Source organism: Corvus hawaiiensis, chromosome 1 (genome assembly GCF_020740725.1).
Source record: "Corvus hawaiiensis isolate bCorHaw1 chromosome 1, bCorHaw1.pri.cur, whole genome shotgun sequence".
Taxonomy (NCBI): Eukaryota; Metazoa; Chordata; class Aves; order Passeriformes; family Corvidae; genus Corvus; species Corvus hawaiiensis.
Window position 1 is genome coordinate 92,863,659 of NC_063213.1, and position 24,770 is coordinate 92,888,428.

At 51.4% G+C, this 24,770-nt stretch overlaps 1 protein-coding gene across 5 annotated transcripts; it reads right to left on the reverse strand.

Annotated features, from left to right (window-relative positions):
• Positions 1–817: 817 nt before the first annotated feature.
• On the reverse strand, positions 818–24,040 carry GJC1 (gap junction protein gamma 1). 5 transcript variants are annotated; one of them, XM_048313624.1, is made up of 4 exons: positions 23,987–24,040; positions 4,650–4,763; positions 2,596–2,668; positions 818–2,463 (listed from the first exon to the last, which is right to left on the reverse strand). In XM_048313624.1, exon 4 carries the CDS (start codon positions 2,442–2,444, stop codon positions 1,263–1,265), a length of 1,182 nt encoding a protein of 393 aa, XP_048169581.1. In that variant the 5' UTR covers positions 2,445–2,463; positions 2,596–2,668; positions 4,650–4,763; positions 23,987–24,040; the 3' UTR covers positions 818–1,262. The 5 variants fall into 5 exon arrangements, with proteins under 5 accessions (XP_048169581.1, XP_048169588.1, XP_048169570.1 ...); XM_048313631.1 differs by lacking the exon at positions 23,987–24,040 and adding an exon at positions 21,550–21,872 and having other exon boundaries at positions 4,650–4,743; XM_048313613.1 differs by lacking the exon at positions 23,987–24,040 and adding an exon at positions 21,550–21,872.
• Between the last annotated feature and the right edge of the window lie 730 nt (positions 24,041–24,770).

Sequence of the window (24,770 nt, forward strand, 5' to 3'; positions counted from 1 at the left end):
GCCAGAAAGACAGAGCCAAAGGCATCAGTCCCTCACTCCCCTTCTGCTAATTGTAAATTCAAGTTTAATGCCAAACCCACAGAATGCCAGATCGGACTGGTCTCTCAAGCAGAAAGCTAAATTATACATATTGCTGTGTCTGAACTGAATTCCTCGGACAGAACGGAAGGAAGAGGGGTCTGGAATAAGGCAGAATCATTGATATTCGGAGAGGGCTCTGTGACTCCCACAGACAGCTCGTGTGTGCCGGCTGCTGGGAGAGGGAGGGGATTCCACAGAGCTACCACGACTCCAGCTGACCCGATTAGTTTGGGAAGGACAGGAATCCTCCCCAAAAGGTACCACTGCCTGCCCCTGGGCGCAGGGTGTTACACAACAGGAGGCCTCACGAACTTCTCTTCCCATCGCTGTCACAGAAACACGCAGAGTTACCAAATCCAGTCATTTCTATTTCGTTTTTTCCGGATTTTTTGCAGGAGTTTGAGGTGTCTCCTCCCTCCTGTTGCACAAGGTGTGTGGGGAGCCCTGAGCCCTCTCTGCCCCACAGCTGGCACTCCTGCTCCCAACACACACACACACACACACATTTTTCCTGTAAGTCATTTTCCATAGAGGAAAGAGCCTGTAGGACACAGGAGCTTATGGGATGACACTTCCAGTTTGCGAGCAGCACATTAATTTAGTGAAGGACAGAGTCAGGAGCACCATTAACAGAGGTTTCCCAAATCTTTTCCTGCTCATGATTTGCACCCATGAGCTGCCCAGAGAGCGGAGACTCCACTTCTGCACGTTCAAGGCACTTTGGAAACGCAGCATAGAAAAGTTTTATAAAAAGTTTTACTTGGAAAACAAGGAAGAACAATGACATAACTGCAGACAACAATAATAAAATTAACAAAATGCTAATGGCTACCCATTGCTTTGTCCTTGTTGATATAAAAAGTGTAACATCAGATCCAGTGTACAAATACAAAAAAAATTGTGCATAATAAATGTGCTATAATACTGTACATACAGCATAAACCGTTCAATGAGAATGAATTAAATATACCTATTTGTCTCCTGACTTGGAAGACAAAAGAATAAAGTTCTATAGTCCTAGAGTCAGTGTATAAACCCTTCCCAGGGGCTGAATCACGAGCCAACGGTATCCCTGAAAATAAGCAGAGTCAAATATTCCCTTAATGGAAGCCATTATTCATGGGACTGCTGGTTATGATAAACTAGGAGAAAAAAACCACAACATATCAACCGAGCCAACGTTAAATCCAGACCGAGTTCTTCCCATCTCCTGACTTGCTACTGGCACTGCTTTTGTTTGAGCCCGCTTTGGATTTCTTCCCTCTGGAACTGCTGGGGTTGTTTTGGTTGTTGTACGCCTGGATGGCGAGGTCCAGGCGGTCCTGAGCCACTTTGATTTCCCTCTGCAGGATCTCCAGGTCGGCGGGAATGTTCCCTTCGTTGCTGCCATACTGCTGTTCCTGAGCTATGTTGGCTTTGTTCTGCTTGTAGGCCATCTTGGCGTTGGACAGCTCCGTGCACTGCATCTGCTCCGGCTTCAGCGCGATGTTGTAGCCCGGGGGAGCCGACGGGGTGTTCCAGGTAAAGGGGTAGTTAAAGGTCCCAGAGTCAACCAGCTCCTTCTTCTTGGCATTCAACGTGTCCCGGATGGTGCCAAACCCCAAGTGGAGCATCTCCCAGACATTCAGGAGCAGACACATGCAGCTCACCCCGTACATTATCAGCAGGAAAATGGTCTTTTCGGTTGGCCTGGAAATGAAACAATCGACGTTGTGCGGGCAGGGCTTCCTGCTGCACACAAACACGGGGCTCACCTGGAAGCCGTACAGGAAATACTGCCCCACCAGGAAGCCAACCTCAAACAAGGCCCTGGCCAGGAGCTGCAGGACATAAATCCTCATGAGCCCATCCTCCCGGATCTGCCGCCGGCCGTCGTGCTTGGCTTTGGCAGGGCTCTGCTTCTCTTTACTCTCCCGGACACTCTCCACCTCTATCTCCGGGTACATCATCGGGTCCTCCTCGTGGTCACCCTCAGCTTCCTCCAAGCCCCGGTGCTGCTTCCAGCGGATGGGCAAGCTCCTCCTCCTGGCTCTCCTGCTGGCTTCGCTGTGCTCCACCATCCGGGCGATTTTATGGATGGCGTAGCCTAAATACAGCACCGATGGAGTGGCCACGAGAATGATCTGGAACACCCAGAACCTGACGTGCGAGAGAGGGGCGAAGGAGTCGTAGCAGACATTCTCGCAGCCAGGCTGCTCCGTGTTGCACACAAACTTGCTTTGTTCGTCATAATAAATGGATTCTCCTCCCACAGCAATTAGGACAATCCGAAACACAATCAACACTGTCAGCCAGATTTTGCCAACAAAGGTTGAGTGGTTCTGGATCTCCTCTAACAGGCGGGTCAGAAAACTCCAACTCATGGTGGTCAAATGAGTTTATCTAAAAAACAAACAGAACCCCCAAACATTTATGAGTTTATCAGCTTGAGCCTAAACAGTGCAAACTCAACCAAGAGAGTCCAAAAACTCCAGACTTTTACACCCAACACCCATCCATGTTTGTGACCATCACCTGCTATCGGGATCCAGCTGCCAAAATTTGCTTGAAGATCCTACGTCTCCTCCGCAGGCTTTTGAGGAATCTGCTGTAAGAAAAAGCAGCAGTTCAGTGTCATTTCATTAAAAAATGTGCTCCCAAACCTACTCCCCAGCCCAAGAGAGAGAGACACAGCTGCTCTGGATGTCACAGGTTGATAAAAACATTTAGAGCGGAGGCTGAAGACTCCAAAATGCAGTGGATGGGAAGACAAGTGCCCATGAGATTTTTGGGTGCTGTCGGCCATGTTCCACCACTGACAAGGGGATTTATTTTAATTTGTTACAGCTGGGGCTGGTGATCATGGTCTAAGCCACAACCCACGGAGACACTTGCCTCCAAGGCCAGTACCAGCTGTCCTCATTCAGGAGGGGGTGGCCCAGCCCACCTGTGATGCAAAGGCAGGACAACCTGGTGGCCTGAGCAGTGTCACCCTGCAGGGCCAGCCTAGGGACAGGGCTGGGCCAAGGAACTTCTATCTATGCTCGAACTATCCTGTGGATGGATTTGGGTTCAGTCCCTCTGGGAGGCTGAAAAGCTTCCTGCCAGGTTCAGAAAAGATTTCAGTGCGGATTTTGTAGTGAAAACCTGATTAGAAAGAGTTACCCTAAAACTTCTATAAGAGCTACTCCACAGAAGCGAGTGGTGGGTGGGTGAGGGGAGAGGGGACAGCGCTGGCAGGAGCCGAGCAAGCGCCGGAACTGCCGGGCCTGGCCGTGCTCCCGAGCGGGCCTGGCACAGTGTCCTCGTTGCCAGAGGCAACTCTGCCAAATTCCAATGGCTGCAGATTTCAGGTTGCCCAGAGCAGCTGTGGCTGCCCCTGGATCCCTGGAAGTGTCTAAGGCCAGGTAGAACAGGGCTTGAAGCAACCTGGGATAGTGGAAGGTGTTCCCTGCCCATGGCAGGGGGTGGGAATGGATGGGCTGCAAGGTCCCTTCCACCCCAAACCATTCCATGACTCCAGGATAAATTTGCAATCCCAACAGTAAAAATCCCACCCTTGGAAACTCCCGTCTGACAACACTTTGAACAAAACCCAGCAACACTGCAGGGCCTCCTGGAGCCCCAACGAGTGAAACTCATAAAACACAGGAAGAACTGTTGGACACTGTTAGAGCAACAGGGGATGAAGCTTCTTTCAGACCTTTGATGATGTCAAATATCAGTTTGTTAAAGATTATTAAAAGACATTATTACATCACAACAACATTTGGTGACAGATCCTGAAGCCAGAACTGGACAAATCTCCAGCACTCTGATCTTAAAAGGGATTTATTCTTAACCTGAAGAAATTCCAGAAGACTGGAAGAAAACTAGTACTTAGAACTATTCAACTTCTTCCACATAACTACAGAGTTGTTTACAGGTAAAATAATGAAATGTGAGGAGATGCAAGCAATGCAGAATTAAAGGATATCAATGTAATCTCCCTCTGGTGGAATTCAGCGTTTCACTGAAAAGCCAAGAGCAGGGACATGGTGTGGATGGGCTGTGCAGGACATTTGATTTACCACTTCATGACAGTGGGAGAAAAAAAATAGCACAGGGGAGTACTAAAGAAGGCCATATTATGTGGATCAGAAGTAACACAAGTCTTGACAAATGATTCCCACATTAGATCCAAGATCAGTTCCATAATTACAGCAGTTCTGAAAATCCCTGGCAGCCAGGCTGGATCTTCCCAAGATCAGCTGGGGAGTGGCTGCTGACAAAAGGGGCACATGGGACTCGAGTTTGCAGGCTGAGAACTGGAGATGAGAGCTACCAGTGGTACAGGAAAACACGGATTGCTGGGGAGGCTGAGGCCCCTGGAACAGCCCCACTGCCTGAACCACACTCAGTGCAGCTCAGGAGCAGCAGAGCAGGGTTCTGTAACAGAGGGAGAGGTTGCTGTGGGGGTCAGTTAACAGGGAAGGGAGGGAGGCTCCTGAAGGATCAGGGTCTTGAGGAGAGCTGCTGATACAGTGCAGGTGATGGATGTGACCCCTGGCTGTGTCACCTGCAATCAGGAGCCAGGAGGGTGATCTTACCTCCTTGTTAGCGAGACAGCCCTGGGCACCTGCGGCTGCATCCTTCAGCAGTTGCTCCAACATCAGAGAGTGGATACAGGAGGCTCAAAACCAGCTGAGGGACGGGGAAGATGCCTAAAGTGAGTGATTTAGAGAGATGGATTGGTTTAGCTGGGAAACATAGGAGGAAAATGAAAGTGAATCCCAACAGCAGCGAGGCAGGATCATGATGTGTCATCAAACTTACCGATTAGGACAAAAACCCCCAGCCTTCACTCAGGTGGGCAGGCCAGCTGCCACCTGCACTCAGCCCTGAAAAGGGACATGTTTAAATCACATGTGTTACATAGATAGCAGCTATTAGAGGTGCATGCAATCCTCCCAAGGCTTCCATCCAAGCTCCTCTTCAACACAACCCTGCTGCCATCGTTCCACAGAGCACTGGCTGAAATAACACGTGTTTAACAGGCAAGGAGAGCACAGGTTCCAGTCCCAGTGCAGCCCCTGCCTGCAGCAGGGGCTCTGCGCCCCCATTTCGGAAAGGCACCCAAGTGCAGCTCTGCCACCCAAGTTCTGGCAGTGGGATGAGACAGCGCCTCAGACAGCCCCACACGCAGCATTTCCCACTCGGATTCGGAGTCCAGATAAGGGGTACAGTGAGTCTGGGGGTCCTGCATGTGCCTGGGAAGTCTCCAATGGGCAGCAAAGGCAGGTGAACCCCACATGTGGAACAGGAGGTTAACAGAGGGGAGGAGTCCCGATACCCCCTCCCACCACACTGCTCTGCCCATCTCATCACCCTGGGCACCGACAGGACAGGCATGTTCCCACTGACATGTCGTGATTCATCACTAAAAAAGAGACAAAACCCAAAGGAGTTTAAGAAGGGGTTAATTCTTATTCCCTGAAGATGTCAGGGCCACACTTTTCACTGAAAGTAAACTACTAAGTAAATTTGAAATTAATTAAACACTGTTGCCAATGTAAATTTGGAGTAACAGCAGGAACCAGCCTTTAAATTTTCATATACTGTCACATTCCTCAGCAGTTAAGGACAGGGAAGTTTGAAATGAGTGCAGGTTTCAGTAAGAGAATCTTTACTTTTAGACAAGCTGCTACCTCCCATCTAAGAAATTTTTTCGAGGTACATGCCAGCTTTTCACAGTGCATTTTCTACCTGCAGACAGGTAGCAACAACAACACAGGAATCATTCCTGTGATTCCCAACCTGAATTCCACCAGTTATATCAATGCACAGAGTGCCAGACCCACGTACAGATGTGTGCTGGGGTTCCCACAGCCCTGGGATACAGGAGGATTTATCCAGCCTGTGGTTAACAACCAGGACCTGCCAATTAGTGGGTCCTGGCTGTGGAGCTCTGAAGCTGCCCAAGAGCTGATTCTCTTCGCCAAGAAAGTGTCACTTTGTCCATTTAGTCCTAGTCCCGAGCAGAGCTGCTGGGACAAACACGGGAGGACCCACAAGCAGGCAAAGAACTTCCTGCTCTTTAAGGAAATGTTTTGGTTCAAGCAAAATGACCAGTCATTAAATCTTAAAAAAGGCTCAGCCCATCCAAATTAAACACAGTACAAACCCAAGAACTTCCAAGCGGAATTCCTTCCGTTCTGTGGGATCAGCCAAGGTTAGAGGGGCACATTCTGCCTCTCCACCAAGTGCTGCAGCACCCAGACACGACACAGTAACCTTCACCCAGCGTACACCCGCGGCGCCCGCATCCCTTGTTTCTGGCAACATTTAACTCAATAATTTTCCAATGTTTGAAAGAAAAGTCTATGGACACTGACACGCATCTGAGAAAGGCAGAATGTCAGCAATTTCAGCTAATTTAAGTCATGCCAGAAAGTGCATTTGAGAGAGACTTTCATTCCCTGTATTTGTCATAAGTTCATTTCAGCACTTCCAGCGGAGGAGGCTCCTTGGAGCAGGCAGGATCCATGATGAAATATCAGGAGCCTTATCTCTGACAGTGTGCTGGCTCCCGAATTAAAGCTTTGCAGGCGCTGACATCCAGAGAGAATGAAGAAGAATTTGGAGCAGGTACATGGGAAAACAGGAATCAGCTTCATGTGAAGAATTTCTGGAGTTAACACAGCTGTTGTTCACATACAGCCAGGGAACGGCCTCTCAGGTGTGCCCCCTCCTCTACCCAGACCATGGGGGGCTTGGCTATGAATTTAAACATTTAAACATTTAAACATTCACCTCCTTTCAGCTTTCTCCTCTAACAGCAACGACCTCCCGCCACTCAGGGAGGGAAGAACTGCCCTGTGGAGCAGCAGTTGCTGTAAAATCCTCAAAATCCTGCCCTTGGATGGGACAGCTGAGGTGTGGCAGGGACAGCAGTGGGGCAGGAGAAAGGAAGAAGCTGGAACGCTCCAGCAGGGTCCCCATTCCCCTGAGATGGAGGGCACCTGCAGGGCAGGACAGCGAGCACCAGGTGGGTGTTAAGGCAGCCTCATTCCGGGCTGTGGAATCCCAAACACCTTTGGAACCATCTCCTGGCCTTGTCTCGGCACAGACTGGGCCCAGCCCAGTACAAACTGGATCCCCTTGGCTCCAGCCCAGTACAAACTGGCAGCTACAGTCCAAAGCACCTGAGCATGGGGATGCAGGGAGTGCTGGTTTGGGTCAGCATTAGGCAGCCTGTGAGGATCACAGAACCAGACTGGATGATCCACATGGATCTCAGCCAATCCAAGCCCTTCTGTGATGTTTCTATGGCACCAGGACTCGTTTCATGTCATTCCATCAATGACAGAAGTGGGGCTGGGCACAGCTGGGCACATCCCTGTCCAAGGATGGCACCAAGCTGAGAGGCACAGCTGATACCCTGGAGGGAAGGGATGCCATTCCCAGGGATCCTGACAGCCTGGAGGAGTGGGCCCGTGGCAACCTCATGAACTTCAACAAGGCCAACTGGAAGATCCTGGAGCTGGGCTGGAGCAATCCCCAGCACGGACTGGGGGTGGGTGGAGGGAGAGCAACCCTGCAGGGAAGGACTTGGGGATCCTGCAGGATGAAGAACAAGACATGACCCAGCAACAGCCCAGAAATCCATCTATTCCCTGGGCTGCATCCAAAGCAGCGTGGGCAGCAGGCAAGGGGGGAATTCTCTGGAGCCCCCAGCATGGGACAGACATGGACCTGTTGGAGGGAGCCCACAGAGATGCTCCAAGGGCTGGAGCACCTCTGCTATGGAGACAGGCTGGGAGAATGGGGTTGTTCAGCCTGGAGAAGGAAAGGCCCTGGGGGAGACCATCCTGTGACCTTTCAGGGTAAATGGAGCCTGTAAGAAAAATGGGGACATTTTACCAAGGCCTGTAGTGACAAGACAAGGGACAACACTTTTAAACTATGAACGGGCAGGGAGAGATGGGACATTAGAGATATTTTACCATGAGGGTGGGGAGGCCCTGGCACAGGTGGCCCACAGAAGCTGTGGCTGCCCCTGGATCCCTGGAAGTGTCCAAGGCCAGGCTGGATGGGGCTTGGTCTAGTGGAAGGTGTCCCTGCCCTTTGATGGCAGGGAGTGGAGGGTCTCTAAATTTCCACAGTTCACCAGCACCTCCTCAGACAAGGCTTCTCTGCAGACTTCGTAGCCTCGAGGCACTTGTTAAGGAGGACGAATGTATCTACAGAACACTTTTTTCCTCCCTAAATTATGTCTTCCCAGGTCATGCTAATGAAATTTGATTAATTTATTAATGATTTATTTGTTTTGGTTTGGTTTGTTTTTAAGCAGTTTAAAAAGACGTGCTGAGCAGGAAAAAAAGAAGAGCTGCATGGCAATTCTGTTGTTAATCAAAAGAGGTTTCATGCTGCATGAAAGTGAAATTGGGCCCACAGGCTAATTAAAATAGGATTTGAATTAGGATGAATGAATAATTAGCATTATTCATTCAAATCTCATTTACATTGAAAAGTAAGAAATTACATGATTTACAAGTACTTTTGAGGAAGCAGAGGGGTTTCTTTTTTTTTTTTTTTTTTAACCTGGAAAACGAGTAAGACTTTACTGCTCAAGAAAGGAGAGAGCTGTGGCCAGACCCAGCACTGGAATGGTGCCAACACATCCCGAATCCTGGTGAGAATTGTGCTGATGCCACCTGCATTCCCTGAGCAGCAGTTCCAGTGTCCATTCTCCTGAGTGACACAAGGATGTGGGGATATCCCTGGGATAAGACAACTCAGAGCCATCACCCTTCCATTCTTTGTGAAGGAAGTGGGTTCGATCACCACCAACTTTACTCCCATTTTCAGCAATGAAGATGAAAATGAATAAGAAAAGCGCACTGAATTTTATTTTTAATCTTACAGAATACTTGGGAAGGAAAAGGCTGGGACTTTCTGGAGAGCACACAGCGCTCTTTCAAACGAATATTCTGTCATCTGGCAGGGCTCACGTGGCAACAGCAGAGAATGGTTTGGAAAAAGCCACAATGTCAACGTCAATTTGGAAACCATTTCTGAATGGTGCCTTCCAATCCCAGGCATGGTAACAAGGCTCTGCTGATTCCCAGACCAATCCCCCGAGTATAAAAAACCCCACATTGAATTATGAGACCACAGATCCTATGTGGGATATAAATAGTACAGAAAAATATGGGTAAGAGGTAGGGATATAATAAGATTCTTGCGCTGTCAAAAAAATAAAGATGTCAAGTACGTATCTTTTTGAAAATCAACATATACCCACCCGAGCATTCAGCTTACAGATAAACTGGAATTTGCAGCTAAGACACGAACCTCCGGTCGCCTCGGCGTGCCCTCTAGGTACTGCTAACATGGGAAGCCAAGTGACAATTTTAGCAACACTCCCCCGCAGTGACAAAATTCAAATGAAATCACGACGTGTTTCGTGCTGGCCCAAACCAGCTTTTACTGCACCTACAGCACCCGTGCTGCTCCAGAGGAAGCAGCGTGTCCAGGGCAGGCACCCACAACGCGCAGACCCCGGCGTGGAAGAGCAGGGTCCGTTGGAGCAGCACGAGGACAGGACGAGCTGAGCCTGACTCGAGTTCATCTGAGAGCAGGAGCCTGCAGTGACAACAGGCTCCCTGGAAAATGGAGGCTGGGCTGTACAGTCTCTGTCACCTCATGAGACTTTCGGAGGCCCGTTGTGGGGTCTGTGTCAGGCTGAATCCCTTCACACACGCTCAGCAATCAGCATCCCTTCCGAAGGACGGGAATGAGGTGTTCCAGGTCAGAGACTGGGAGAGCGAGCTCCCAGTTTGGCACTTCTCATAGCCTGACACCAGCCTGAGGATGCTCCTCACACCTGTCCTGCAGACGCCAGGTATCAGGAGGCAGAAGGAGCCCCAGGTGATGCCAGCACTGTGGTGATGAGAAATGTGATCAAGGAGGAAACAAAGTGCTCAGAGACTCGTGCGCTGCTTCAGCCTGCACTGAAACCCTGGCTCCCCGGCGCTGCCTCGGTCACAGCAACACCAAACCCTGGGGTACCAGCACAGCGCTGGGACTGGAGCTTGGGGCAGGAACAAATCCCCCCCTTCACAACCTGCTGGCAGAAGAGGAATAATCCAGCAAGGAAGAGCTGCTGGAGCTCAGAACCAACCCAGTGTTTACTCCATCAGAGCTCTCTCTCTCCCCTCTCCTCCAGCCTCACACATCTCACAGCTCTTCTCCACCACAGTTTAACCCCACTGAGCCCGGATGGTTTGAGCAGCTCCCGCAGGAACTGGGCTCCTGCAGCACTGGCAGGTCCAGCACGACCCCCCAGGCCTTGCCTGCTCTTGGCCCTGGTGCTGCTGCACCTGTTCCTCCCTGCAGAGGAGCCAGCACAGCACAGGAAAGCTTTCCCAGTGTAATTCAGTTGGATGTTGAAAACAAGGAATTACAGGGTCGGTAAAGGACAATTTTATCTTTTTTTAAAGAATTTGAATCTGAAGCTCAAGCCATACTAGAGAAAACACCCAACACTGCTGTTCTAAGATTAAGACCAAGTGTTTAACCAAATCCTGAGCTCTTGGATTGCCATCCCAGGCTGTCTGCAAACAGGGGGACTGACACCCTTAAAATGCAAAGATCTGAAGGGCATCCTTGAGAAAGACTGTTCCTACCAGCTGAAGTGACCACCAGACTGGGTGAGTGTGGCCTCAGTGGATTCAGGTGCACAGAACACCCCTGAGTGTGAGCTGTCAATTCCCATTCTCCCACACCACGGGGGATCCTGCAGGCTTTTCCGAGAGGTGATCACACACAGGCAGCACTCATCTCCCAAACACCAGAGATTCCTAAACATCATCTGATGAGGCACCACGCGCTCCTCAGCTCAGGGCTACTAAACCCTGGCTCAGACACACAACGTCTGACAAAATCTGAGACCAAACACCCAAACAACACCCGACTGGTCCGAGGCTGTGACAGCTCCTTTCAGAGTGACAGAGCCACCCCTTTACTTCAGTCACTTCAGAAGGTGTTTAACCCCTAAGTTCCCTTGTACCAAATGCATCGCTCTCAGAAATGTGCAGTGTTCTGATAACTGGTAGTTTAAACCACTGTATTTTACATCTCAAAGCAGGGTCAACCACAGCAGGTTGGAAAGCCCATGCCCAGCCAGGTTTTAAATACTTCTGAGGCTGGAGACACCACAAGCTCTCTGGGCAGCCTGATCCTATTAAACACCTCCAGGGATGGAGACGCCACAAGCATTGAAAAGTCAGATTGGGCAGTCTGATCCTACACCTGACCACGCTCACAGTAAAAAAAGCTTTTCTTATGTTTAAGTGGAATTTTCCCTGTTTCAGTTTTCCATCACCATTCCCTGGGCACCATGGAGAAGAGTCTGGGACAACAGCAACAGCAGCAAAGCAATTTTTCCTGTAAGAATGAACATAATAGAGAGGGGCCAAGTTGCAGGGACTTGAGCCACACAAGGAAGTGAAACTGTGACCTGAGATCCTTCCCCCTGCCAGTGCAGGACAACTGCTACACAGTGCTACTAGTACTGGCATGATGTAACACAATACATTATTAAAATATTAAAAATATTGTACTGCTGCCTACTGCACCTGTGCTCCCAGCAGCTATTTTAACAAATATGGCAAATGGAAGGGTAAAGATGGCAAAATTGTGGTGGGAAGAATGACAAAAGGCAGGTCCTGAGTGACCAACAGCAGTTCAAGTGAGAGTATGATGGATGGGGGCTGGGGTTCCTGCACACACCTGCCAATGAATCCCAGGGATTCAGCCCCTTTTGGGACACACTTGCCAGTATGGAAACAGCAGAGGGAAAGAAACGGCAGGAGTGTCCTGCTGCAAACTCAGCCTGGGAACAGCAAAGGGAAAGAAACAAAGGGAAGGAGAGTGTCCTGCTGCAAACTCTGGGCTGCACCCGGGGACACGCAGGGGTGAGCAGAGCCCGGACAATGCAAACCCACCTGTGACACCCAGGGAGCAGCAGCACCTGGGCCCACCTGAGACCTCAGCCCACGACCCCGAGCACTGCAGCCAGGCAAGAAGGAACAATCCTGTTTCCCCAGGATTTGGACCCACAAGGGTCCAAAGGGAAGAACACACAGAACACACAGAACCTCTGCGTGCTGCATCCCCAGGAAGCACTGACGGACAGGCGCTGCTGGGGAGCAGCAGCCTCTGGGCAGGCTGGAGCATCCATGTGCTTACCTGGATCCCTCCAGCTCTCTGGCAGCGAGGTCTGGGGAAGGCCATCCTCACTCCCATACTGTTCCAGTCAGGCATCAGAGAGATTTCCCTGCCTTGATGTGATTAGCGATTCAAATAACCACAACACCCCTTTAACTACACCCCATTCCACTGCAGCCAACAGCTCCACAGCGTTTCCCCACCGGGCTCCTCCTCTGCGCTCAGAGGGATGAGTGTCAAAAGAAAATGACACACTGGAGGCAGCTGACCCAAATATCACTCTCACGGCCATTTCGGGAAAGGAGAGAGAAGCCAAAAGAGCGCAATTCTGTCGGCTCTTGTACATCAAAATCAAAGGCTCTCACTTGGCTGAGCGGGAGGCAATCAGATGGGGATGAACACCTAATGCTCCCACCACCATCTTATGACAGTCAAGAGAAACTACGGCAGTGTTTGCTTCATAGATAAGCCTCAAAAACTACTGTGAACAGCTTGTAAATGAAACAGATACCACGCACCCCGACACAGTCTGCCACAACGTCCCCAGTCACCCATCCTGCAACATGGCAGCTGCTTCTCCGTGACCCACATTCAAAAAAAAGACTTTTATTCCCCAGCTCTGTCATCTGGTCTAGTAGGAGCCACTGCCTCAGCCTACAACTGCACCAAATCCACGTCACGTTTTCTACAACAGCCACTCTGCAGAGAGGGAAGGATGTTCAGAGGCAGAGGAGGAGGACATTGCAAACCAAAGCCTCACCACTGCAAACCCCGCCGTGCTGGCGCTTTCGGGCCACCCAGCTCTGCTAAACTGGGCCTGGACTGTTCCCGTGCTGGGACACGGAGGAGCAGAGAGCCTTGCAGACCCCTGAGACTTCACCCAACTCTGCATCTGCCCAGGTGGAGAGCACCAAGCTGAGCAGGACCAGCTGTGCCAGATGGCACAACAATCCATGAGGATGGTGTTGGGATGGACAGCACCTTGCCAGAGAACAGGTCCACAACAAGCCAGCACTTCGCTCACTCTACTGCTGCTTCAACTTCTCCCAAGTGCTACTAAACCACAGAAACAGTTGAAGAGTTTTGTTTCAATAAAGTTGGTTTTACACACAGTTTATTCTGAGACAAGGAGCAGAGTAAGGCAGCAGATTGCCATACTGGCATTAAAATGTTACTCCAGCTTGAGTTCAACAGGAGTCTTAACAGCTTTATTTTGCCAAAGATAAAATTTAGAATATAAATATGCACATAGATTCACTAAGTGACTTATTTGTTGAAAAAAAATTCCTGTAATGAACTAGGAAACATAAAACTGTCCTTTTCTGAAAGACTTGAATACTTTGAGACCCCCTTGGGAAGAGACCTGAAGCACTGATGAACTCCCTATGCTCCATCACTCCAGCTGGGAAGCACACACACTAACTGGGGCTTTTCCCCCTGAGAACAGCTGGAAATAACTCCAATTTTATGAAAGGAGGCCAGAAGCTCTTTTCCCAGTGACAGGCACACTGCACCAAGCACACAGTGGCAGGCGGGTCAGTTTTTCCACCTGACTGCTTTTCCTGGCCAAGGATTTTATCAGATTTATTATCAACACAGAGTGGGACAACTAGCAGCAAATTGAAGGCAGATCAGCCTCCCCATCATTCTTGCTTAAATCAGGCATGAGACTTGACAGGGGAGCACCAAGGGGCCCAGGGGATGGGATGTGCTGTGTTGTGGGGCTGCTGGAGGTAGGAAAACCCACTGAGACACTGCAGCCACAACTGGGGTCAGGGCGACAGTGCCAAGCTTCCCCTGGATTCTTATTTCCAAGCTTCCACGATTTTAGGAGGGTGGTGACATCTTGTTAGTCACTGAGTGAACTTCATGCTTGTTCCGTAGATGTTCTCTTCAAGCTCCAACCAGGAGCCCGCAGATCACCTCTACCTGGCATGACCCGGGAATGCACAAGGGCTGGGCCACTTCCCAACACAGAGCTGAGCAGGTCTGCTCACAAAAACCTTTCTAATGCAAAGGGTAATTGAGCATCTGCTGTACCACACCTCCTTCACTCTGACAAAGGGGAATTAGCTGCAGATAAGATCACTCCTGATAAGGAACCACTGGTTGTTTGGTGCATTGCCTCATTAAGGCAATCACACCTACTCTGCCAAACACAGTCAGACTGGTTTGGGTTGGAAGGGACTTTAAAGCCCATCTTGTTCCACCCCTGCCATGGGCAGGGACACCTTCCACTATCCCAGGGTGCTCCAAGCCCTGTCCAGCCTGGCCTTGGACATTTCCAGGGATCCAGGGGTAGCCACAGCTTCTCTGGGCCACCTGTGCCAGGGCCTCCCCACCCTCATGGTAAAATATTTCATTTTAATGCCCCATCTAACCCTGCCTTCTCTCAGTTTAAAAGCGTTGTCCCTTGTCCTGTCACTACAGGCCCTCGGTAAAAAGTCCCCATTTTTCTTCTAAGCCCCTTTATAAGGGGCTGAAGGGCCATAGTAAAGTCTCCTCAGAGCCTTCTCTTCTCCAGCTGAACACCCCCAACTCTCCCAGCCCATCTCCAGTGCAGAGCTGTTCCAGCCCTCAGAGCATTCCCACTTCAGATTCCCACCTGCACCTTGACAGTGTCTCCCTGCAGAAAGCCACCACCAGGAACAGGCTCAGCTCTAATGATACTAAAAGAGATGCCAAACCCATCCAGGGAAAATGATGGGACTCCTTTACACACAACTCACAGCACCAGGAACAGCTCCAGGTTCTTGCCAGCCCCTTCCCCTGGTTCCCACTGCAGGGGCTAGGGGGGAGGTTACAGAGCAAAGAGCCAAACTGAGGAATCATAGCAGGGAGGGCTGCATGGATTCACTGAGGGGTTAACGGAGTGTGGAGAGGGACCCTGACCTGGGTACAGCCATTCCTAAAATTGCCTTGGGACAGGGAAGCAAGTGTCGTGTCAGCTCTGCAGGACAGGAAAATCCTGGCAAAGTGCAGTTCTCCAAACCCAACGTTCACACAGGACTAATGACACAGAGAAGAATTAGTGGGCATTGATTATCTGAGTAAATACAATAAACCATGGGAAAAGTCAGCGTGGCTTCTGCAAAGGCACTTCCAGCCCCGCAGAGGGCTCCAGATCTCCTGGGTTTTAACCTCTGCAAGTCTCTCTCATCTAAGGCTTCCTGAAGAGACCACAAAGGCCACCGGAAAAGGGACTGTCCCTGTATGGAGAGACAACTGGGTGGGAGACAAGGGAGTAAGAGTAAACAGCCATTTCCTGCAAGGGAGGGAGGCCAGAGCAGGGGTCACAGGGAGAGGCTGGGACCTGTGCCAGACCAGGACACTGTCTGGATGTGGCCCAGGACCCTGATGGAAATATTCGAGGGGAGGTGGAGAGGCAACCGTGAAGAGCAGCACAGGGACCATATGAGTCTATGCAACCTGGAAATAAAATGGCAGATGGAATTCCACATGGATAAAGTGATGCATACATTGAATAAAAAAAAAAAATCTCAATTTCACCTAAAAATAGATACGCCCTGAGATGGCCTCAGCATGCAGGAGGTCTTGGGGCTGTCAGGCTGCTCTGTGAACGCTCTGGCACTGCTCAGCACAGCCCCAAAACAGCGTTTCACCAGTGTCAGAGGAGAAGCACACCCAGCACAAGCTGCCGTGTCACCATGTGCCTGTGACACACATGCATGGCACTGTGGCTCTGGTCACTCCGCCATGTCCCCCTGAGAGCCCATGGCTCACCCATGGTGTGTGGCTCTGGTCACTCTGGCCAGCTCCTATCCCGGGAACAGAGGAGAACAGAAGGAGCTTGGAGAAGAGGTGTGGACTGGCTGGTGGGGGAAGGACAGTGACAAACAGCAAGAAGGCTGAGGGGGAAACAGGCAGGGAACTGTGACACCTGGAGTAGCCTGGAGAAGGAAAACCCCTCAAAAACTGAAAACCAGAGCCGTGCCTCAGGCAAGGGTAAGTCTGTAGGCACAAAGCTGAGAGTCCAGAGCTTCTCCCATGCTCTGCTGCAGCCCCCACGTGGGACAGGTCAGAAACAGGGCTCTGGAGCGGGCAAGATTCCATCTGATCCATGTGGCTGCTCCAAAGGAGCCAGAAGGGAGTGGCTCCAAGGTGTTGGGGAAAAAGCCCCTCCATGAACCAGCTGGAAGAGAGGCACCAGCAGACGCCAAAGGGAACAGAACTGCTCTGTGGGGCTGTTAATCACTGCTCAGTTCCAGCCCCCTGGAATTCTGTACGTGCCAGACGATCCCGGGCAAACGGAACACCTGAAGGGCAGCGATGATTTATTTCTGTCCACGGCTCTCCAGCACAGCCCTCCAGGGAACGGGATTCTGCAGACACCCGGATCGATACGGTTTGGTCACAGATTGCAAAGAGAGCAAGAGCAGGCAAGGAATACAAACCAAGCTGGGGACAGCACTGAGGAGGAGGCTCCAAGTCAGCTCCAGAAGGAGCAAAGACTTCACACGAACCAAGGAATAAAGATAATTTCCATATGGCTCTGTGGAAGATCGCCGTGTGCTTCCTCCCAAACACTTCAATTTTATTTTGCTTTTTAATATCTCAGGAATCACAGTTTCCACTATGAAAATTCTTCTCATTTCAAAATAGTTTAACTACATATCTGAGCACCAGCTGAGTAACTCCTGCGAATGAATCTGCTGCAAGGAAAATTCGGTCATTTCTCAACTGCTTCAATGTTTACCACAAGAATCAGGAGATTTTTACATTTCTATGAGGACACGCAGGGAAAGCACACCTGCAAGGTACATTAGGAACTTTAACTATTTCAATTTTATGCCATTTAAAAATGTACTGACACCAAGGCCAGCCCCACATGCACAGCCTACACCCACCCCCTTGCCTGCCTACAGACACATCTCTAACCTCAGCACTAGGCAGCGCTGGGTGTCATCATTGTCCCTGAATCCACACCAGAGCCAGGCTTCCAGGAGTTAACAAGGAGTCAAAACTCCCCCTCAAGGGAACATGGGCACACACAAGACATACAATCACCCTTCCAGGCTCTTGACTATTTTAAGCATGAGAGAGATACAGAACTTCACAGGCGATGGCTTGTTCCGAGTCCGGCAGGGCTGCACCACTCACGCCGGGATGTCACCGCGGGCAGGAGTTCCATCCCCTGCTGCCACCAGCACCATCCCTCATCCTGTAGGAGCTGCATTCCCGAGGCACACCACAGCCAGACCCATGTTTAGACCCAGAAGTCATTTTTCTACATTCCTTCATCAGAAAAGCAAAGCGGAAAGAAGCATCCCCAAGACGTGGCACTTTTTGGGAAGACTTTGGGGGTGTTTAGAAGAGAGGGAATGCTGTGCACAGCCACCTACAAGCAAACACTGCACCCCAGGACAGCAGATTAACGCCTGAGTGGGACACCAGAGCGGGGACTCAATGGAAAATAATCAAATGCAGCTGTCAGCCTCCTCTAGCGCCACCGACTGCAACATTCGGACTGGAAAGGACGGGAGGCACAATCTGCTGGTCATCCATATGGATGCCTCCCTCTCTCCTTCACCAGTATCCCAATGGAGGTCAGGCACGCACACTCAGACTCGTTTTCTGACAAATTTGTAACTAAAAAGCTGGAACTAATAACTGCAAGAGCCCAAAGCTGGTTTCATGGACTTGTTTAGGCAAAAAAGCTGGCTGACTCCACCGATTTCCATCTAGGCAAGGCAATAGGGAGAAATCCTTCATTCCCATGTAAAAATGTAAATCCCAGCTCAGTGAGTCATTTAAGCACATGCCTAATGCAAAGCTTGAAACAAATCCCGCTAATAATCCGGGCTGCTCGCTTATTTACAGCTAGGCATGGCTTAAGTACCTGGATGATCTGGAAATACCCCCAAGCCCCCGGAACAGAGCCTAAACCAGGCTGGTCTGGGAATTAATCACAGTGGTATAAGCAGAACTGCTAATATGAACCGGGGGAGGACTCTGTGTGTGTGTGTGTGCGCTCAAGCATCTGTTCAAGTTTAGGCATATAAAACATTTTTCAGCCCAATGACTCCAGAGGGAAATGCCTCATACATCAGCTCATCTGACTCAATTTTTCCATCACATTTCCTTTAATACAGTTTTGTCCATAAATACACTATTTGTTTTTTCCAAATATAGATTTTTATTTATAGCCAGAAAACCTTGTAACTTGTGTTATTGCTTAAAGCCCTGGGTTCTGCTTTGAAAGGGAATCACCTTCTTCCTTGAAACAGAATCATTGAGGAATTATTGGCCAGTACTGAGGTATGAAACCAAGTTCTCTATGTTTGCAGAAGGAAAAGGGATTTCTTTTTGCTCCAGTATTTGCCATTCTCAGTATTTCACCAGAAATCACCAGTAAGATCATAACTGCCCAGCCACACATAGTGTAAGTAAATTATCCCACACCACATCCAGGGACTTATACCTTAAATCTTCATTTTACACCAAAACAAAGTCAAGTTCTTAAAAATCCCCAGCAGATCTTCCAGACAGTCCTGAATTTGGGGAGAACTGTGCGTCACTACCCGAGCAGTGATAACAACACATATTTATGGTATGAGGAGGTCAGAAAAGGAAATGTTAACATTGCCCTTTCCCCTCCAAGGAGCATTTTGGAGATAAATTCCTTTATGTAGCTTTTAACGGAAAGCAACGAGTCTCCCAAAACCAGAACCAAGAAAGGGCAGTGAACGGGAAATTTGGTGATTTTGACATTTTAAAAATATGGGCTTTTTCAGAAGCAGAATTTAGGTATTGAGCAACACTGAACACAGCAAGTGAAATGTGATTTAATACAATTTGACCATGATTAACCATAACTTGAGTCAACAAAAAAGCACAAGCCTGTCATTCCATGGCACAAGCTCGGGACAGTGGAATTGCACTCCTGCTGCTCGCGGGAAGTGCCGAGACCAGCTGGAAACACTGATAATGCCAGGGGCTCCTGCAATAAAACCTTCACTCCTTTCCAAAGCAGGGCACACAGAGGTGGCCGTGCAGCCACCCGTGAGGGGCTGGCAGCGGGGTCCAGGGACCATCTGTAACTCAGGGAGTCTCCCTACCTGCTGGGCAGGAATGTGCTTCCCTGCACAGCTCAGCAGGGATAAAGTAGAGCCACCATAAAAATCAGGGAGTATTAATGGAACTTTTTTCACGGCAATCATTTGCTTCCTATTAAGCAGATTAAAAAGACATAAATCTGGAGCACAAGTCAACTCTGTGGAGTGGCAGCACCGAACACAAAGGCTGGAAGCAGGGTGGGAGCAAAGGATCACCTTCCCCCTAATGAGGCAGCAGCGCCCATCCCCCGGGACTGACAACAAAGGGGTCCATTATCCACGAGGGTTTCACTCCAAGTGTTTAATGATCGCTACCCTTGCCCGAGTTCCTGCCGGGCTTCAGGGAATCCTGTCCGAGCAGGAAGGGTGAGGCATGAAAGAGGTACAAGGCAACGCTCCTTGTGATTCCCATGTTTAAAACAGGTGGTGAAAACCTGCCGTGGTGTAAGGAAAGAGCCACAAGATCAGCCCCCTTCACTGCTGATGGTGAAGCTGCAGCCTGATTTCTGAGAATCACAGAATATCCAGAGCTGGAAAAGACCCACAAGGATCATCCAAGCCCAACTCCTGAATCCATCACTTCTTCCCTCAGCCAGCGGCTCCTTGCAGGGGCCAATGACCACAAATGACCAAAATTCACCCCAGTGAGCAGCATCTGCCTGGGCTCACACACTCTGTGGTGTTCCAGCAGCTCTCCATGGAAAGCTCACCACTCCATAACGAGTCTTCGCTCGCCAGATTTGCAGCTGTGTCAAAAACGAGGCATCAGCAGCACTGCTGAGCCCTTGTGGCTCCGGATTCCCTGGCTCCAACTGTCCAGAGAAGCACCAAGGTACTGGATTTCCAGGGACTCAATCCATAATGCACCCAAGGAAGGCACCTCCAGGATTATCCAGCTCCTAACTGAGTGTTTCTAGGCTGCTCTGCTGGTCTTAAGTGGCTGGATCACACCTAGGTACAACCTCAGGCACTGGATCTCATCCTTTCCTTGGCAAAGTGGTGGATGAGGAAAGTTTGGGGATTTTTTTTGACTCACAGATGTTGCTGGCAGTCAGCAAATTACTAAATCAACAAATCTGTGTGTTAAAATTCATCACAAACTCTCCATCAGTGATTAGATTTCACAGCTTTTAAGAATTTTGTTCTTGTAAACTCTAGAACCATTCAAACCCAGAAAAGACTTTTTAAGATAAAGCTTCACCTAAGCAATATAATTTCCACACAATTACCTTTAGAACCACAGAATCATTTAGAAAAACTGTGTCTACAATTAAAACTCTTCAGGGTGTACCAACGTCTTTGCTAAATTCTTTAAAATTGGTCTAAACTTGCCCAGCACCCGGGTTTTAAGTTTCCCCCTACCGAGGGCTGGGACCCCTGGAATTCCTCACCTCCCACACATTCCCAACCCTCTTGGGGCTCCTCTCTGCTGTGTTCAAAGCAAGCGCTGTGCTCTCAGTCCTTGACCCAAATTTTCCAGTTATTTACTGGTATTTGCATCACTTGTACGTTATCTGGGATGAGTTGGGTGTTTGCTTTGAAATGAGGGGCAAAAACAGTCCCTAATGAAGGGCTAAGGATGGAACACACCTAGAAAACAGGTATTTCATGACAATTCCTTGTTTAGAACCCTGCATTTAGACCTCTGAGTTGCTTTTAAAAAACCCCAAATTGTAATATTGTTATATCAATTAAGAAAATGTAAATGGAAATGTCTTCTATTAGCAGTAACTCAATAGTCCCCTCCATCAGTGACGGGACAAACTTACAACTCCAGTCTAAAAGCACTAAAGGCAGTCAGACCCTTTGCTAAGGGAACAGCCTGTCAGTAAAATGTTTTTAATAACTTTTCATCACTCCAACTGATCTAAAACTTGATAAACCCATTTCAAAAGGACAAGAGGTGCTGGGTGACAAATCCAAGGAGCAGCTGGTTGTGTTTTCAACACAGTTCAAAAAACAGAGATGCTCGTGTAGAACAAGTTTCATGTGATGTGAAACCTCCAAAGGGACGTGGCACCCCGCTCCTGGTTCTGGTTTGCCCCATGCGCTGGCATTTCAATTTGGAAATGTCAGACGAGTTCCTGATTCTGGAGAAATACCCTGCAAAGGGCTCGTTCTCATCGAAGGAGCCAGAGAAAGGCTCGCAGGGCAGACCCCACTCTCAGCCCAGCCCCAGCCCCAGCCCCTCAGCTCTTACCTGGCCGCCTCCGCGCCCGCAGACATGGTCAGAGCCCCGGCCAGCCCCGGCTGCCACAGGGAGAGCCCAGCACTCCACTGCTGCACCTCGGTGTCACTGAGGACCAGCCCCTCGCCGGAGCTCTGGGCGCTGCCCAGTCGCGCATTCGCCAGACACCAAAATGTGTGACAGCTCAGCCCACCCCCGCCGAGCCCCCAGTGACCACAGAGCACCGTCCCTGCTGCTGCCCAGGGCTGCGGGAGCGCCGGAGTTAATGCGAGCGCTGCTGGAAATCCAGGACTTTCCCTCGGAGTCAAACAGTGCAGTGAGGCTCAAATTCCCTTTTAAAAATGCTTACCTATCCCACTTCCCAGCGCCGAGCTGACTTGTTCCCTCAGGAAAGCACAAGCATAACTTTGGAACAGACTTGGAAAGTACCAAAAATACAGAGAAGGGCACCTTGAATTTTCCTAAACACGAGTCTTGACAGAAAACAACTTTCTCCCTTAAATGACCTGAAGAACGGAGGGTTTGGTAACTGCACTGACAGCTGGTTCATTGAACATCACCGGGACACAGATTTCTAACAGGAAGGGACAGTTTGAGGTTTTTCTTAACCAATTACCCTTGACTTAGAGCAGACAGGAGACATGGAAATAATAACAACAATCAACGGTCTGTCAGATAGAAGGGTTTTGTTCTCCCTCTCATTTCCAAATACAAACCGAATACCCAATGAAAAAGCAGAACCCGGTGGTACCAACTGTTGCTCCAGAATCCATATGGTACATCCATGCCCTAATTAATCCCTGTGAACTATCTCCTATTTGTAAATAATTTGACAGTGGAACAAAATCAGCACTTCGCTGGGAAGCAAGGTCACACTGACCAGAAAGTGTCAGGACTAATTCCTACCAACAGAAATGAGAATTGGCTTTAAAAGGTCAGTAAAAATAGCTGCACAAATGTCATTCTTGTGAAATTTTATGACGCTGGGTGAAAGTCAGGCCCAACGGAGGCCAAAACTCTCATTATCTGATACAAAAGCAGGATTCTTCTCCTCGTGCTCTGCATTTGGGTCAAGCACAGAGAATCACAGAATGTCCTCAGCGAGAAGGGACACACAAAGTCATCAAGCCCAACTGACACCTGGGGTCAAGTCACCCCAGGACAGCCCTACACAGGACACCCCCAACAATCCCACCACGTGCCCGAGAGCTTTGTCCAAACACTCCTGGAGCTGGAGAAGTATTTCCTCGAGCAATGCCAAACCGCACGGCTTCGGCCCGTCAGCTTGAGGCAGGGCTGGCTCCAGCTGCCAGCAGCGTTATGAAGGTTTATCCGAGCAAGGAATTCTGAGCAGGAGCTGCTGCTTCCAGGGACTGTGCTGGAGCTGCAGCAGCTGACACTGGGGATCCGTGAGCCCCGTCCTGCCCGGAGCCGGGAGGAGGATGGGGGTGACACAGGAGGGGAGGTGGGCACGGGGATGACACGGGAGGGGAGCGGGGCACGGAGATGACACGGGAGGGGAGCTGGGCACGGAGGTGACACGGGAGGGGAGCTGGGCACGGGGATGACACGGGAGGGGAGCTGGGCACGGAGGTGACACGGGAGGGGAGGACGGGGGGGTGACACGGGAGGGGAGGTGGGCACGGAGTGACACGGGAGGGGAGGTGGGCACGGAGGTGACACGGGAGGGGAGGTGGGCACGGAGGTGACACGGGAGGGGAGGTGGGCACGGAGTGACACGGGAGGGGAGGTGGGCACGGAGGTGACACGGGAGGGGAGGTGGGCACGGAGTGACACGGGAGGGGAGGTGGGCACGGGGGTGACACGGGAGGGGAGGTGGGCACGGAGTGACACGGGAGGGGAGCTGGGCACGGAGGTGACACGGGAGGGGAGCTGGGCACGGAGGTGACACAGGCGGCGTCTCCCGGTGCGCTCACTCCGTTCCCGCGCTCGGCAGCGCGGGGAGCGCTCAGTTCATCACCGAGGGGCTCGACACGTGCAGCCGCGGGCCGGCACCCGGCGCTCCGCTCGGGAAAGCCCTTCAGGCATCATTTCCCTCGGGGTAAACACCCCGGAAAGGCCCGTCCCGGAGCGCGGAAGGCAGCGGGGAAGGGGGGGAGGACACGGGGACCCGGGGGGTGACACCGGCCCCTCGCGGCGGTACCGGCGGCGGAGAGCGCCCGGCTCATCCCGGCGCCTCCGGATCCCCCCGGAGCGCCCGGCTCGGCCCCTCCGGCCTCCCGCCCCCCTCAGCCCGCCGCCGCTCCGTCCCCTCGGGGCTCGCGGCTGCGCTCGGGCTCCCGCCTCCCGGTGCCCCCGGAACGGCCGCTCGGTCCCCTCAGTCTCCCGCCGTCTCCCGTGGCTCCGGCCCCTTGGGTGGCGCCGCTCGGTGTCCTCAGGCCCCCGCCCGGCCCGGCCCGGCCCCGCCGCGCCCTCAGCCCCCACTCACCGGCTCCGGCCCGTGGCGGCGCCGGGGCCCCTCGGCCGCCGAGCCCGGGCGGGGGGCGCGGGGCGCATGCGCGGAGCCCCCTCAGCGCGCGCGGGCCGGGGCGGGCGGGGACCGAGGGAGCCGGGAGGGCGGGAGCGGGACAGGGACAGGGACTGGGTGGGGACACGGCAGGGGGACAGGGACAGGGACACGGAGCGGGACAGAGACAGGGACAGGGACAGGGACTGGGTGGGGACACGGCAGGGGGACAGGGACAGGGACACGGAGCGGGACAGGGACAGGGACAGGGACAGGGACTGGGTGGGGACACGGCAGGGGGACAGGTACAGGGACACGGAGCGGGACAGGGTGGGGACACGGCAGGGGGACAGGGACACGGAGCGGGACAGGGTGGGGACACGGCAGGGGATAGGGACAGGGACACGGGACTGGAGCCAGGATGGGGGGACAGGGACAAGGACGCGGAGTGGGGTCAGGATGAGGACACAGCCGGGATAGGGATGAGAGTAAAGATGTGTGCTAATGCCTTTACAAACAGTTTGATGGGTGTTAAGGTCTTTGAAATGGGTCTTCATGTCTCTGCAGACTTTGGGCAGCAGGTTCATTACCGGGCCCGGACAGCTTGGCTCCGGAAACAGGCGAGGGTCTGCACGAGGCTGAACCTCTGAGCTTTGGGGTAAAACAGTAGGTTCAAGGGGGGATCTGTGGTAGGCGGCTCGGGAAGGCTGTACCTGCCTGGTGCCTCAGCCGACGGGGAAAGGAAGAGGGCAACGTGCGGCCGGGA

Bases quoted from the DNA above. Each gene is read 5' to 3' on its own strand.
- GJC1 (XM_048313624.1), bottom strand. From the start codon at position 2,444: ATGAGTTGGAGTTTTCTGACCCGCCTGTTAGAGGAGATCCAGAACCAC.